Here is a 17,842-nt window from a genome sequence, read left to right as displayed (position 1 = left end):
TTTCTCGCCACTGCTGAGCTACAGCATTGTTATCATTGAAACGATTACAGCAAAATAAAAAACAATGCTCAGCAAGGGATCCCCTTGGGGGGCAGGCTGCTGTCAGAAGGGTGGTGGGTCAGATGGTCTTCGGAGAGTGGGTACAGACGTGGTGCACTAAATGATCTATTTCTGCCGTGAATGAGACCTATGTTTGATCCTTGAAAATAAAGTTTGTCGAAGTTTGTGTCTTTCCTGCAGAATTCACCGTTTTGCAATACGAATTCGCTTACATTGACTGCATGTATTTAATCAGAATTTTCTGGATAATCTCAGGGTGAGCGTCCACGGAAATTTCACCACATTCTTCAGCTCTTCTCTAAACTTTCCCTGCGTAGCTGCATAAATACAAGGATTTTGCAAGCAACTCAGAAACTTCAAGAAAGCTCCGGTTTCAGTAGCAATATATGCAGGTTCTGTGCGGTCGCCTCGATAATAACCTGCATTTGACAGCCGTGTCGTTACGAAGCTGACGGCAGCTGTCAGCCACAAAAGTATAAAGCTACCAGATATAGAGAAAAGTAAAATAATGGATTTCCTTCTGCTTGTCAACTCTGAACAGCTGTGATCCTCACTTTTGTGACCTTGCAATTTCCTGCGGGTTCGATTAGCTTTTAAAATACGCCGGACCGTTAAAGAATTAGACAAAACAATCAGTATGAATGGAAGCCAAACAACCCAGGTGCTGTGAGACCAGACGGCCACTGTGCCTAAACGTGAGGTGAAAAAAGCCACACTTGACCGGCAGCCCCAATGTTCATCGTTAATTATTTGCTGAGTTTCATACGCAAACAGAAAAATAATATCCTTCAAAAAACTAAATACAGAGAACGCTGTTATAACTATGGTGGCAGTTCTCTGTGTGCAATATCTTCTGTTAATCCTCGAACAGCAGAGCGCTACAAAGCGGTCAAATGTGAAAGAAACGGTAAACCAAACAGACAAGTCGAAAGTCACAATAGTCATGTACAGAATGAACCTGCAGACGGGGGTGCGGGTAAGGAATGAAAATAGAAAATGATAGCTGAAAACATGATATAGTAATACATTGACAATCATGACCAGTAGATCTGCAGTTGCCATAGCCAACATATAGACGGTGATACATTTGGAAAGTCCGCAGTTTCCTCGGTTGAGAATCACAATTGTCAGCAGGTTCGCTGTAAGGAAGAGAAGACATTAGTCATGTTGCAGTGACAGATTGAACCGTTTATGGAGATGGTGCACATTTTACAACTTTTCTTTATTTATTGGTTAAAACCATCAAATCAAAACAACTTGACGACAAAAATCAAATTGGAGCTATCATCTTGGAAATGTGCTAACAGTTTTTGAAGTGGCTACAGTACATACAATGAGCAGGATCACAAACAGAGCAGTTAATTATTTATAACCCATGCATTGGACATTCAAAAAAACATTGAAACATCAATAAAGTTATTGGATTAAATGGCATGAGTCAAGTGTGTTGATATGGCTCAATGAGCAGGTTCACTAACTATCCATTCTGACACAAGAGCGACGAGCTGCCTTCCGATGTAGACATATATTAACATTGATAACGAGTAACTACCTGGGACACCAACCGCTGCGAGAATTGGATAGTAAAGCTCCTTTACCAACAGAATATTTGGCTGCCCCATTTTCTTTTCAGGAGTGGATAACTAATGCAGGATCTGAAAAAAAAGTTGATCTATGGAGAAGGCAATGACAGACAACTTACATTTATACACACAACAATCCTGCAGGGAGACAAACATGTTGAAACCTAGTTCGCATTAGTGACTGTCATTAAACAAGCTAATGATACAGCTCACTTAAGGAGTGAAAAATTGAAATATTTGGACAGTTACAATGGCGGTTTCAACTATCTTTCTCTCAAATGGTGACAAGAGATCCGCCTTTTTTGCAGTAATTACCATGAAAGTATGGTACAACATATTTCCAGATTGATCACCATCTTAGTTCTCTCGTGCAGTGACCATACAATCCCAGAGCGGGATTCAAAGCCAAAGCTTCCTGCTCAGAGCTGGCATATTGCACATTACCTAAATTACCCTGTGAAGCAAAAAAAAAGTGGTGAGTTGTGTTTTTATTGCTGCTTGATGCATCACTTTGGGAGAAAATGTTGAAATCGAAATTTGTTTTTTTTTAGTAGAAAAAACATAAATAAAACATTATTTATAAATCTGAGGTGAAATATTCCACGGCTGTTGCCGACTCAGTCCCTACACGGCTGGCAAGGATGATTTCCCAGTAAACATTTTGTTTTTCTCTGTCGTCAACTCACGTCTAGGAACGTATGCCTTCACGTAAATCAGAGAAAAGGAATAGTTGTGATGAAGGAAGGTCTGCAACATTGGTGGTGACTGAATCCCTTCAGTACTGTACAATTGTGACTGCTGCACTTAAACTAAAGGTGAGTAAATTCCGTTTGCCTTGCGGGCCATCCTCTGCTGTTATTAATTGTGATTCTCCAGGAGATGGAAGCGGACTCCTGAAGTGCCCTTCAACATAAAATTAACATGACCTTATTTCTCTCCTACTCCGATGTACTACACGCATAGGAGAGATGACAAGTTTTTCCCCCTCTCCCATGGCTGATTCTATTCCTGTTAAATACAGTACTTCGCACTGCACAATTATCAATGATTATTTTGTGAAATTGTTGATGCAATGGTTCTTGTGATTGCAAACCTAATTCAGTTTTGCATTCCCCGGGGTTGGTGGTAGGGATGTGGGGGGCATAGTAACATATAGCCTAAAAAAAATCATAAACCTGACTCTGAGATTATATTTTGAAAATACGGTGTACTATTGTGAAACTCATTCCGGCGAGGATTTGTGAATTGTTCCAAAAGGCACCAATAACTAATTTATTCTGACCTCAATCTGTATCCAATCCGGAGCCTCGACAATAGAGGCAAATCTTGAAGTCACAATTTTGCAAATAGACTCAGCGCATTTCGTCCAAGAAACTTAAATGTTGGAAAATCATATGAGACCCCACAGTAGAGAGGAAACAGAATTCATGCTTAAGCTCAATGAGACTCAGCTTTGAAATTCTCAATCTCTTAGCGTGTGGAAACACAAGCACAAACTTTATGCATATTTATTCACGTTTTAGGTTCGCCCTGTGATGGGCTTTGACAAATTATTTTAGGAACTTTCAAGCGGTTATTGTATAGGCACGCAGCGCACACTGGAATGATAGGGAGTGGGACAGCTTGATGTTGGGTTTGGACGTAGCTCGGCACAACATTGAGGGCCGAAGGGCCTGTACTGTGCTGTACTGTTCTAGGTTCTCTGTTCTAAATGTCTACACATATTGCTGATTCTAAAAAAAACAATATGCCAATGGTCAGAAGAAATCGTACAGTCGTCCCAATCAGCAATTGAAAATTAGTTTTACTGACAAGAGGTTAGCCGTGCTCCAAACTCACCCTGAAAGGGTGGTGAGGACACAATCCCTCATTACATATCTAAAGTACTTGGACATGCATTTAAAATATTGCAAAAAAAAACTAATAAAGGGAAGAGTCACTCGTCGAATTTTAGGGCACAGGACGGTGCTGCTCAGTCCATCGCGCTATTATGGTCTCTACACAAATGTATTTCACCGAAACACACTCCTCCACTATTTGGTACATTGGCATATGTTTATTTACTGTAAAGTTTCTAACGAATGTTGCAAGTGATTGAGACATCTATGAAAATATATGAACAGAGAGGATTGTACCATGAAACATGCAGAGAGTGGATCACACATGTTGTTGCTCAAACAAGTATAGTGAGACACACAATCAAGTAGCATATGTGCAGAAAGGCAACCATGGGTTTGTACACATATACGAAGCAATATTCACAGAGGCATCGACGAGGAGCGCATGCAAACAGACAGCGAGGCAATTGCACCGACACACAAAGCAAGAGAGACACGTCAGACAGCGAGGTAAACTTACACTGATATACTGCTGGCACACATGTCACAAGATACAATACAAAAATACATAGATAAACACACAGGTACACACACCTAAAGAGACTCTCAGTGGGTTGCACATAGGCAAAAATCAGGACAAGTGTCAGGAATACCCCTTCACAAAAGCACCGTCAGCAAAACAGGGTGCTCAAGAGGGGGAAGCATGGCAGTCCCCAATGGGTGAACAGATAGATGTTGTTCGTTTTGGTCAGGTTAAAATGGAAGATCTCAAATAGCCGCAGCGTCCTGATGATGACTTTAAACAGTTACAGAACCGAGTATATCCTGCTTCGTATGATCAATGGAAAGATAAGTTACAACTCCAGGATGCAATTGTTCGTAAAAATGGATGGTATGTGCTGCTAATCCGAGATGGTATCAAATCATTCACCAGTTTCGTGATGTTTAAGGCCATCGGGGAACAGAAACAACTGGTAGACAAATCAACGGATATGTTATCGTCAAATGTGGAAAAGCATGTAAAGCATAATGCAGAAAAATGTTTAGTATATGCTCAAAATAAACCTGATAGGTATGCAAGTAAGGGGGAGTTAGAGACACACTAGTTGAAGGACAGTCTACTAATTTATAGGTAGTTATGATGGTCCTTTACAGCCATCTCAGGGAGGATATTAATATATACTAGTCATAATTGGCACTTCCAGCAAATAGGCTGAAGCATTTCTGACCGACAGTAAGTCAGCGGAAGTGGCAGCATACATCTTGGTTCAACAAGTGTATGTCAGGTTGGGGCTTCCACTAAGTATCGAATCAGATTAAAGTACTTACTTTACCGCTCAAGTCATGAAGAATTTGGATCACTCTGAAATATTGCGTTGTTTATCGTCCTCGATCATGTGGAATAGTTGAAATGATTGAATTATAATTTAAAATCACTGCTTCACAAACATGTACAGGAAAACAATTTCTCATGGAACGTAGTATTATCCCTTGTGTTATGACAGTGACAAGTGTAATTTCAAGGCCAGCAGGATTTAATCCACATATCTTGATGACTGGACGTCCCATGTCTAAAACTGATTTTTTTTTATGATTTAAATTTTCTGAAATTGAAATTATTGCCCTCAGTTACAAGAAACATTATAGCAATTGTTTGACAATGTTCAAGCGCTGTTAACATAGTACAAAACAAGCATTAAAAGTAAGGCTTATTTCGCTGGAAAAATGAATGCTATACAGTATATGGTGGGACAACAGATCATGCTGCAAATTTGTTAACCCGGTATGTTCTTAACTCCGAGGTCATCTGGACCTCTCACTATTATAGATAAAGTAAGTGCACATATGTTTGAGCTTCTAATGTTTCTGAAGTGACTGGGGCAGAACATGTAAATCAAAACAAAGCATATTGTGTTCATTGTAGTCATCAACCTCATGTTATTTTGGAAGTATATGCTACATATGCTTATTCTACTCCTCTTTTGCTAGCTCTTCCTCATCAAGTTCTACATTAACCTCAGCTTTACAGATATGTGTGGAGGTAGTCCAACAGACAGTTGGATGGAAAGTTTGTCAGATACCTGGTCCAACTGGCCACAGCATTTAGCAAAGTCAGGTTGAGTACGAGATGAACAATTAGTTAGTCAGAAACTCAGGTGAGAATGAGGAAACAAATAGTGAGACAATATGTGTAGCGAGTGCAGAGGTTGAGAACAAGGAACGTGTGATAGAAAGTAATACAATTCAGCAAGACATTAAGCAATTTGTCGAGGAAATCGTTGAATGAAAATGATGAGAGGATACCAGTTCGCTAGAACGCTCAGGATTAAATTGTTTTGGATGCGCAAGTATTAATTTGATCGTACCTGGTTTTGTATCGATCGCATTTTTCATCACATATAGATGAAATGTTATTTAGTCGCTGAATCTATACTTTCACTGTGCCGGGAAGTTATTGTCGCCCCACAATATTTTCCATGTTGCAGGTAAATAACTGAATCCCATTAATACTTGAATTGCTGATAATAACTTGCTGACTTTCATATTTTATTGTTTAAAGTAGGTTGGAAGTATGGCTTGTCTCCAGGTGCGGAGGTCTGCAGGTTATGACAAGGGTTTGTTTACACGTGCTGCCGCTATGGTGTTCACCAACCTTCTAAGATTTAATTTTCTACGGCTTGGTCTTCTCGGGGCATCTTGTCATCAGAGAAGTTCAAAATCTAATGGTTAATGTCTCCATAGAGGAGTAAAAATTGGAGAGCAACCATTTCTGGAAGTAAAGTCGTTCGAAATAGGGAACTGATTATGATCCGTTCATAATAGCTGGTACAATCTTGCTTCTGGCACAGTGCTAGTGAAAATGGAGTTCTTCTTGCTTTGATGATCAACACACTGCCTTTGAAAGGCGGGGGAGGGGGGGGGGAGGTGGTTGTGGGGCTATGTTTTACTCCACAGAGTGCGGGACATTTTGAAAATGGTTTTCTCTGATCAATCAATAATATCGATTATTTGTGCACTCGATCCAGTCAATTTGATTAATTAATTTCGCAATTAACGCAAAAAGATGAAACAAATTCAACCAACGCAAATGCTATTGACCAACTGTAAGTTAAGGAGGAGCTGATAAAACAAGCTGATAGATGTATGATTACCTGAGTTGAAGGTCATGCTAGATCCATAAATCAAATTATTAAAGGGGAAGTAAGATGATGGTTAACAGCAGAATAGAATTTATGGTTTGCAGATGACCGAAAATCTTTGTAAGTATCTTCAATAAGTTACCCAGTGAAAGGATCCATTAGCAATGATTAGCAATGAACAATTCGAGCATTTGAAGGGTGGACAGTGATGTCCGAATATAGCAAGTTGTGAATTTCGGCAGCTGACTCGGGTTTGTTCTGAGACCAATTGTGGAGACACTCAAGGACAGTTCTAAGGAATAATATTGGGAGTTCAACCTATTCCAATGGATGAAGTTGAATCAAAAGTTTCTGAAGTAAGGACTATAAGAATTCGTGAAAATGCCACGTGGAGAGGATTTTATGACGTCTTCATTAATGCAGTTGAGAAGACGGGTAGATGAGAAGGTTTGATCTGAATAAATATCAACAAACAAATAATACAATTATATATGTTTGCCGAACATATTCTAAGGAACATTATTTGTTTGGTTTTAAGATGGTTGTGGATTTCGATAGTTCAAGAGAAGCTATAAGCCTTGATATGATCATTACATGTATAGCTTATAAGGGTCATGGGAAATGTGTGTTACTGCCTCACTGAATGTTTATCAATATGGCACATCGATATATAATATTAACACGTTTTGTTTTAAGTATCAAGTACTAGCTAGAATAAACATACAGATTTAACTGATATACATAAAATATGAAATATATTTCAGTGTTATAGATGAATTGAAAGAGGCGTTGCTAACTACTTTGCAAAGTAAAATGACGCTACTTTTAATCTTTTACCAAGGAAACTAAAACAAATTAAAGAGAAGTCATTTAATATTCATCGAACATTTACCAAAGTCGTCCAAACAATACAAAAGATAAAAGGGACATTAACGCTATGAAAAAAACAACATGATTTCTGTAGTTGATGTACAAACGGGCAAATTCAACCATGGACTACTTTCATGTCACATGTTGCTGTGTTAACAATATTGAGCACTTTAGTTTGATGCTATGTACGATTGAATTCGTTAAATGTAAAAGAAAGAATGTAACAGTTAAAAATGCAATTATGTCGCAGAGATGAAAAAAGATTACACATAAAGATGAAATAAAAAGGTAATACCTGAATAGTTAGTTTGACTGATATCTTAATAATTGTTAGTGACAGTGAACTTGGTCATAGTTTGTGGTCCAATTCTTTTAACGTTCCGGGATCATCAAGAAGGATTACGGCTGGATGGTAAACTGCAAAGGCACCAATGACAACGGAAATCAAACACAGTAGGAATTTTGGTCAAGTCAAATAAAACAGAGATGCAGGTCAGAGAAAGCTACAGAAGGCCAAGTCATGACCTGTCCAGTGAGCTGTGACCTGATATTCCCTGTGTTCACCAAATAAGAATAGTTAAATACAGTATCTCTGCAATGCAGAAGGAGTCCATCGAGTCTGCACTGACTTTTTTACTCCAGCGAACCCCATCCCCGGAAACGCAATAATCCACGTAACTAACACATAATATATGCAATGTGTGTTGAGTATTTTCCCGCATCATCTCATCACTTCGTTCTGTCACCGATCTTCAAGCTACAGAATGATTGCAGCGTTATGGGAAGATATAAGATTGATAAAACAATTTGTCCATCACAACATCACCCTCAAGCTCTTGGCAATAATTGGCACAGGTGACAACGAGAGAAGAGATGAGGTGACTTGATTTTTACACGTTGAGTTATTCTAATCTTGAAAGTGCTACCTGAAGACAATGCAAACGGTTTTGACAGCGAGAGGAAGCAGAGGAAGGAACAGACGATTCAGAATATCTGTTGCAGATGGTGCTGATGTTCCACACGGGCCTCTCTCCATCTGACGCGATCAAAATATATTGCTAATCCCTATACCATTAAATATTTCCCTAACCATAACCGTAAAGTGATCCCTGAGACTGTGAGTTAAACATCCTCACTAAACTTTGGTTAATGTTATTAATCCTCCAGAAGATGTTGGCAGGGCTGCACAAAGATGGAAAAAAATTGGACGGATTGGGATATAATTTCTTTGAGGGGAGATTGGTGGCACCGTTAACTGGGAAATTGAAAATCATCAGGGGCCTAAAAAGCATGGCAATAATTTTAAAAAAAATACAGCAAGACAGTATGAGCCAGTGGTCAGGAGGAGCACAGAAACTGGAAGTGTAAAATCCAAAAGGGCGTTAGAAAATCAAAGTATGCAGAATATTGTCATGCAAAATCAAGGGGACCCCGAAAATGATGTGTTAATACATCCGAGGTAATATAGAGAAAAAGGAGGAAGAGTAGGGCCCCTGAAGAAAGTTAAAAAGCAGACTATGTACAGAGGCGCTGGAGGTGGATGATGATTGTTCTGAGTCTGTTTTGTTTTATGAAAGAGGTAATGCAGATATATAGGAGTGAGTAAAATATTGTAAATGTTAAATCGAAACAGAGACGAAAGATTAATTGGATTAGCATTTTTGAAAATGTGTATTACCTCAAAGCCAAAGGAAACATACACCAAACTGTAAAAATAAACTAGGGAGTAAATGCCAGAAGAATGTTTGGCAATCCTTTAAGTTTCCACGCCCGATATAGGGGTGTTGGCCAAGTCCTTTGGAGGACCGCTAATGTTTAACTTTGTTTAAAGATAGACAGTCAGGATAGATCATATTACATATATCAGTGGTCTAACTACGTCAGTGACCAAATTATTGGAATTAATTCCTTTGAATAGGATAGATTGTCATTCAGAAAAAAAATCAGTAATCTGGAATCATGAATTTCTTAAGAGTTAGCTTAATAAGAGTACAATAACACACGAACTAGGAGCAGGAGTATTTTTTGATAGGAGAGGGGATTAAGGGTTATGGGGAGAGGGCGGGAAAGTGGAACTGAGCAGCGACAGATCAGCCATGATCTTATTGAATGGCGGGGCAGGCTCGAAGGGCTGGATGGCCTACTCCTGCTCCTATTTCTTATGTTCTTATCTGGCCCCTCGAGCCTGTTCCACCATTCAAGAAGATCATGGCTGATTTTTGTGGGCACAGCTCCACTTACCCGCCCGCACACCATAAGCCTTAATTCCTTTACTGTTCAAAAATGGATCTAGCCTTGCCTTAAAAATATTCAATGAGGTAGCCTCAACTGCTTCACTGGGTAGAGAATTCGACAGATTCACAACCAGTTGTGTGAAGAAGTTCTTCCTCAACTTAGTCCTACATCTGCTTCCTCTTATTTTGAGGCTATGTCCCCTACTTCTAGTTTCACCAGTCAGTGGAAACAAATTTCCTGCTTCTATCTTATCTGTTCCCTTCATTATCTTACCTGTTTCTCTGAGATCTCGTCTCTTTCTTCTGAATTCGAATAAGTAGAGCCTCAGTCTACTGACTCACTCCTCATAAACCAACACTCTCAACTCTGGAATCAACCAAGTGAACCTACTCTGTATCCCCTCCAGTGCCAGTATATCCTTTCTCAGGTGTGGAGGCCAAAACTGCACCCAATACTCCAGGTGCGGCCTCACTAGCACAGTATAAAGCTGCAACATAATCTCACTGTTTTTTTTTAACCCCATCCTTCTAGCAGTAAAGGGCACAATTCTATTTGCCTTCTTAATTACCTGTTGCACCTGCAAACCAACTCCTTGAGATTCCTGCAAAAGGGCACCCAGGTCCATCAGCACAGCAGCATGCTGTATTTTTCCCATGTAAATAATAGTTCAGTTTACTGTTATTCCTAACAAAGTGGATAACCTCACATTAACTGACGTTGTTCTCCATGTGCCAGACCCTCGCCCACTCACTTAGGCTATCTATATCCCTCTGCAGACTTTCGGTGTCCTTTGCACAATTTGCTCTTCCACCCATCATAGTGTCATCTGCGAATTTTGTCACACTGCACTTGGTTCCCATGTCCAAATCAGCTGTGTAAATCGTAAATAACTCCGATTCCAACACTGATACCTGAGGCACACCACTAGTCACTGACCGCCAACAAGAAACAACAAAAAAGGAAACCCCCATTTACCGCCACTCTTTGCTTTCTGTTATTTAACCAAACTTCTATCCATGCTACTGCATTACCTCTAACACCATGCACCTGTATCTTATGTAGCAGTCTTTGTTGTGGCACTTTGTCAAATGCCTTCTGGAAACCCAGATACCCAGTTGGGTAGCTAATGTGGTACCGCTGTTTAAAAAGGGTAGTAGGGATAACCCTGGTAATTATGGACCAGTGAGTTTGACATCGGTGGTAGGAAAATTATTGGAAAAAATTCTCAGAGATAGGATGTATGAGCATTTGGAGCATTGCGATCTGATTAGGGATACACAACATGGCTTTGTTCAGGGGAGGTCTTGCCTTACGAATCTGGTAGAATTTTTTGAGGAGGTGACAAAAACGGTTGACGATGGGCAAGCCGTTGATGTCATCTATATGGATTTCAGTAAGGCATTTCACAAAGCCCCTCACGGTAGGCTGGTAGAAAAGGTTAAGGCACATGGGATACAAGGACAGGTAGCTAGATGGATTGAAAACTGGCTGGGCAATAGGAGACAGAGAGTAGTAGTGGAAGGGTCCTTTTCTGGCTGGAAGTCAGTCACCAGTGGTGTGCCGCAGGGCTCAGTACTGGGAGTTCTCCTCTATGTAATATATATAAACAACTTGGAAGAGGTCGTACGTGGTGTGATCAGCAAGTTTGCAGATGACACCAAGATGGCAGGATTGGCGGATGCTGAGGAAGATTGTCAGGTGACACAGCAGGATATAGATAGGTTGGTATATTGGGCAGATAGATGGCAGATGGAATTTAATCCTGATAAATGCGAGGTGATGCATTTTGGAAGGAATAATGCAGGGAGGAGTTACATGATAAAAGGTAGACTGATTAAGAGTATAGAAATACAGAGGAACCTGGGAGTGCAGGTGCACAAGTCTCTGAAGGTGTCAACACAGGTAGAGAAGGTTGTGAAGAAAGCTTACGGAATGCTAGCCTTTATAGGAAGGGGTATAGAGTATAAGAGCTGTCCTCTAATGCTTCAGTTGTACAGAACATTGGTTAGACCGCATTTGGAGTACTGCGTCCATTTCTGGTCACCTTACTACCGGAAGGACGTGGAGACCCTGGAGAGGGTGCAGAGGAGGTTTACCAGGATGTTGCCTGGCATGAAAGGACTGAGTTACGAGGAAAGATTGGAGAAAGTGGGGCTCTTCACCTTAAAAGACGGAGATTAAGGGGGGATCTGATAGAGGTGTATAAAATAATGAAGGGAATAGATAGAGTCAGTGGTAGGCTTTTCCCTAGATTGGGGACAACTATTATGAGAGGTCACGATCTAAGGGTGAGGGGGGAGAAGTATAATTTGGATACTAGAGGAAGGTTTTTCACGCAGAGGGTCGCGGGGGTATGGAACGCGCTACCAAGTAAGGTGGTGGAGGCAGGCATGTTGGACTTGTTTAAGGTTTACTTAGATAGACACATGAGCGAAACGGGGATGGAGGGTTATAGCAGATGGTATTAAAAAGGGTCAGAGCCTCGGGACGACACTGGAAATGTAATATTACATGTTAATGTTTTGTCTCTTTTAATCCACAGGTGTCGGTCCACCTTATTGTCAAACGAGGGGCATGCACACGGTGGGTCGTGCGTGGGCTGCTCTTGGAGGTTTCGAGAGTGGCCTAGTACTTCATGTCATTGTGTGTGCTTAATCCTGGACCAGCAGACGGGCACCACAACAGATCAGTGACTATCACTGCTAGCTGTGCGGATACATGGATTTGGGCCTGTGTCTGTGGGTGTTTGTGCATTCTCCCTGTGGTTGCATGGGTTTCCTCCGGGTGCTCCGGTTTCCTCCCACACCCTAAAGATGTGCTCTTAGGCTGACTGGTGTAACAAATTGACCCTACACTATTCTCCCCTGAATCTGGCTACATTAGGGGTACCATTCACATACACCCGGGGCAGGGTAGGTGTAGGAAAATGCTTTGTTGAAATGGCGGCGCGGGATCGTTGGGCCGAAGGGCCTGTTTCCCGTGCTGGGTTGTTCTTTGTTCTTTGTTCTTTGTACCACATTCAAAGGTTCCTCATTATCCACTCCACATGTAATGTCCTCAAAGGATTCCACCAAATTAGTCGAACGCGGGCTTGTCCCAACGAACATGATTAAACTGTTTCAGGAAAACAAAAGGATGATATGCAAGGATAGTAATTTGTTGTCGTGTACACTATTTTTTGCAAACATTTTGACAAGGTCCCACATATAACCCTGAGGAGTGTAGCAAGCTGGATACAACTTTGTCTCAGCTGCAGGGAAAATTACAAAAAAAATGTGGCGCTTGGCGAATGTCCTTTTTTTGTGACTGGGAGGTGGTTTCCAGTGAGCTCCACATATTTCAGTACGAGGTTTGCTGCTTGTTGCCTACATGTTTATGATTTTGACTTTAATGAAGAAGGCATGATCATGAAATTTGCACCCAAAGTGAAATACGGCCACTTGTATTCTGAGGAGAACCGTTGCAGAATGTGGGGCCGCATCAAAGAACTGGTTCAATGGGAAGAAGGGCGGCAAATGGAACTCAAACCGGAAAAGTTTGAGGTGGTACATTTTCGGACATCAGAGAAAGGAAATGCAGCTTCTATAAATGCGAGAATGCTGAAAGGTGTAGTGGAAATGCAAAACTAAAATAAAATCGGAGCATTGCTCACGGATCCTTGAATGTAATCGGTTGATATGGGCACTAAGGAGAAATATTGAATCGATTTGTTTGATGTTCAAGGCAGGGAGATTATGCTGGAGCTGTGCAATTCATTAATTTAATTTTGGGCATAACTTGGTTACTGTATAATGTTCTGGTCACCTCATTTCTGAAAGGATGCAATTGAACTTGAAAGGGCGCATGTGACATTGACGATTATATTTCCCGTATTGGAAAATTGCAGTTATGTGTAAAGTTTTGAAAGGCTGCGGTCATTTTCTTGAACGGAGGATGGTGATAGTACACTTGATTGTGTCTTCGAAGATTTTGAAGGGCGTTAGTGGAGTGATATGGAAGGATCTATATTCCTGACTTGAGAGATCATTGATTTGGATAAGCAGTTGACTGAAGGACAAGTGTGAGCTTTTTTTTCACACAGTTGGTGGTAGAACTCTGGAAGTCGCCGATTGAAATATTGACTAAGACACAAATCTTCAAGCCATTCAAAAGGTATAAGATAAGCATCTGAAGTGTTCTAACTTCAATGGACACGGAGCGTTTTGGAAAACACAACATCGATAGGCCCAATATTGTTGTTTTCCGCTTCTGTAAAGTAAGCTAAGTAACCTCTTTCTGTTCCGTCAAGATTGCTATGTTTTGTAAATGTGTGATAATCAGGAATGTACTGGGATGAGAAGAGAAAGGATAGTACTGGCGATGCATAAACTGCTTCTCAGGACAACCTGCAAAGACAAAATGGGCTGAGAGGCAATCTGACCTTTAACTATTTCATTTTTCAGAGTCAATTCCACTTCTTTATTGATTTCACTGAATAATTGTATGACTTTCCAACTCTATTTTTTCTCAGGCACTTAATGGCAGTTGTGAACATTTTGCCTAGCACGAATATTTATCTCGCTGCTATTTATTTGTCCCATTTATACAGCCCTCCCCTACCTTACCACCTCCCCAACCATTCAATGCTAAATTTGATTCTGAAGTATCATGTCTATCACATCTGCCAACTTCAAATTCATCTCTCTTTTTAAACCTTTCAAAGGCAAGTCCAGACACCCACCAGTTCCCTGACTCTCACCAGTATTATTTTTGTTTTCAAATCCTGATACTGATACATACACGCTCCCTACTTTCGTCAGACGTTGCATTTCATGGTACTTCCGCATTGTTTTCTCTCTGCCAATTACAGTTTCACCTCTCTCTTTGACTAACGTGTCAACGTCTATTCACATGTGTTTCTTTTTCATCGCGTTACAGACTGTACACAAACTTTATAGACTGTTTTACGCCACAAACTTGTGTAATAATTGATTATCTTTTGCTCTATCCATAAAAAAAGACTATATTTTTCGAAACTTTAAGAATGCCTGATGGTTAATATCTAGTAAGGCATTAATTTCGTAACTTCCAGAGACCTTTCTATTCATACCTGAATCATTACCTTCTGTGACTCGTTTGTCTCTCGAATTAAATTACTAATTTTAACATTATATTTGTTTTATTCGAAACATTTGCTTGTCTATAGTCATCATGAATTAATCACCAAGTCTAAATTTGACAACGTCACTAAAATTACAAAGCGTAACATTATTACTTAAAATGTTCTTAGTATGGACAATGAGATCTGATATCGATTGTTCCCTTTTGTGCCCATCGAAATACGAATTTACAAAACTTGCTTGTGTATATGTCATGAGCTGCATGAATACGGCACATTTCCTTTCAGATTTCTTCCTGTCGATACACTTCATTGGCAGCATTGTGTGGACTGCTGGCTGCAGTTTCGCCATTGTCACTCTGAATTCACGGAAGTGGAATGGATTGTTTTCTTATTCAGTGACGATAACTAAAGTCAGCTGTTGCGTAAGCTGATTTACTCAACTGGGCGTAGATTTTTTTTTCCCTTATTAAGGGGAGAGCTTAAAAGCGCTTACATTTTGATGGGAGCTGGAAAACACAATAGTGAACAAGCATCCTTCTAAAGAATGGAAAGACCAGTGATCCGACAGATAATCGACATTTATTATCCAGTGTTGGTAGCCGTTGGTACTCCCGGTAATTAGTGATATATATTTTTTTTAAATCAATGTTGAATATTTTAGTGTTGATGGTTATATGGCAGAATGAGACACTCTTGCTTGCAGAATCATTTATGCCGCAGAGAAGTCGTGAAAATAAGAAGAAAATTCAGAAGGTCAGGTAACCGGGCAGAGTCTCTCCTGGTTGGTAGAGTGTTAGACTCCGACTCAGCTTCAGTCAATATAATACAGCTGGCGAAACGGATTTTTCAACGGTCTAGTTGGTTCAATGCCCAGCTGAAGGAAGTGTTTTATTCATGATTTCACGAAATGCGTACGCTAGTATGCATTGTCCACCCTTTATTGTGCTCGTGAATGTTCTGATGACTTTCTATCATTCATTTTGCATCCTTGATCCCTGTATAGTTGTTTTTGTTTTACTGCTGATGCGTATAATCATTGGGGATTTTGAAATCCATTTTTAGAAAAAATATCGTAAACTCTCAACTGGAAAGAAACATTACGCTTCCACCAGCTCCCGTTCAACTCCTTAGAAGCTTCCTTGCGCCCATTAACATTGTTCGAATATGGATTTTTGTAATGCATTTTGGCCTCTTTATCTCAATTGACTGTTTTATTTGATTTGGTTTATTTAGAATTATGGTTTAGGAATTATACGGAATGATATTTGTTCCCCTGATTCTGGTTTCAAGTAAATGGCAGGGACGAAATGTACAATCACATTAATTACACAATGAACCTGCACCGGTAACTCAGAAACGTGGGTAGATTGTGCGCACAAGCTTTGTGTTGAGATGACTTCTTTTAACGCTCAGCATAACAAACTGTTACATGTAATAAAATATAGATGTGTTGTTGCTGAAGATTAACAATCATTGAACTGTCCATTTATTAATGCATTTTTCTGCTTCGGTTCTCGCATCATATGATGCCACTCGTCCAAATCGCAATGGAATCCATCTCTGATCAATTCCTTGCCTCATTCTTTAGTTGCATCAATTTTAGTTGGACGCCATCAGCCATGCCGGATTAAATGAAATTCGCAATTCAAAGACACCTAAAGTAAATGCTATTGCCATTTCCGTAACTCAAAGATTTGTCTAGTTCCTCCAATGTCCTCATCATTCCATGCTCAAAAGTCACCTTGCCCATGAGACCCACCTCCTGGCTTCCTAGATCCCAATCGAACTAAATTACTGACCACGAAACTCCTTGTTCGTCTCCTCCCCGTATCAGTTCATGCTATCAATGGTTGTGCTTTATTTCAGGTGACCTAGATCACTCATTTGAAGATGCGTTTTGCCTCTTAACTCCACCGAACTCAACACTTGAACCCATGATCCATTTAAAATATTTTCCATCTCCGAACTTCATTTCTTATAAAGAATGTTCTTGAACAATTGTTTCCTCTCCAACGTGTGTCCACATTAGTCAGAAGTACATCCTCAAATCGATCCAAAGAGTTTCAACATCGGATAGAGTACCAACATGGCTTTATTCAAAGTAACAATTAATATTCTGCATGATCGTAACAACGTGTGCTCACACCACTCTGCCTCGCTGTAGCCGTTGGCAGAGTTAACAGGTGTTGCGTTTCTTACGCGCTGCATTGCGTTGTAGCTGACGACAGTCACATGGTTCCTGGCATTGGTGCGTTTCGTTCTCATGTTGGGAACAGAGCACAAAGGGATTGGTGACGGTATTGTTCTTAATATGGTGCATATAAACCTCCAAACGCCAATTGATACAATGCTGCACACTTGGAATTCTGAGCAGGATTCGAGCTCAAGGAATTAAAATGAGAGTTGGACTGCGATCAGAGATCGATTGAGTGACAGGAATGATAATGATTTTTAATGTATTCTTTCATGCGTGGGGACGATTTGTCGAGAGGTTAACAGGGTTAACGTTGTGATTTTTTTTTTCTGACCGATATTCATAATGTAGACCTTCACGCCCGTGCAAGTGGCAGGACTGGTTGAGAGAACGGATAATAATAATAATAATAATAATAATAATAATAATAATAATCAACATATTTAGCTTTAATAATAGGACAATGCAGAGTAAAGGAGATATGTACGACGTGTTTAAGTAACAATTTCACATCCCATTAGTATGGCAACACATTAGGGAGGATATAAAGACAGTAGAGACAGTGTCGAAAAGATTCAGAAAAGCTTCCTGGGCTGATTAGCTTCAGCTCTGAAGATAATTTGGAGACGTTTCGACTGCTAACCTGAAAGAAAAGGCAACTCATTGAAAAATTGACAGAGACATTCAAAACTATAAGAGGTTGTGACAGAGTAGAAAGGGAGAAACTTTCTCAATCGTTAAAATATCGAGAACAAGATTTCACAGATTTAAAAGAGTATCTGGGGAAAACAAATACGAAGAGAAACGTTGTTTTCATGCAG

At 40.1% G+C, this 17,842-nt stretch overlaps 1 protein-coding gene and 1 pseudogene across 1 annotated transcript in view; one reads left to right on the top strand and one right to left on the bottom strand.

Annotated features, from left to right (window-relative positions):
* Positions 1–243: 243 nt before the first annotated feature.
* Positions 244–1,682, bottom strand: LOC145351347 (putative G-protein coupled receptor 139; annotated as a pseudogene).
* Positions 1,683–1,893: 211 nt separating this feature from the next.
* Positions 1,894–17,842, top strand: part of LOC145351346 (putative G-protein coupled receptor 139) — a 29,663-nt gene continuing 13,714 nt past the window's right edge. Inside the window, exons 1-3 of the mRNA XM_080200964.1 lie at positions 1,894–1,965; positions 2,336–2,458; positions 4,258–4,561. Coding sequence (XP_080057090.1) covers positions 1,894–1,965; positions 2,336–2,458; positions 4,258–4,561 — 499 coding nt within the window. The remainder of the gene's footprint in view (positions 1,966–2,335; positions 2,459–4,257; positions 4,562–17,842) is intronic.

Source organism: Carcharhinus amblyrhynchos, chromosome 13, assembly GCF_965287045.1.
Source record: "Carcharhinus amblyrhynchos chromosome 13, sCarAmb.v2.hapA, whole genome shotgun sequence".
NCBI classification, from domain to species: domain Eukaryota; kingdom Metazoa; phylum Chordata; class Chondrichthyes; order Carcharhiniformes; family Carcharhinidae; genus Carcharhinus; species Carcharhinus amblyrhynchos.
Note: the sequence above shows the minus strand (reverse complement) of the source record. Positions and strands in the feature narration are given on the sequence as shown.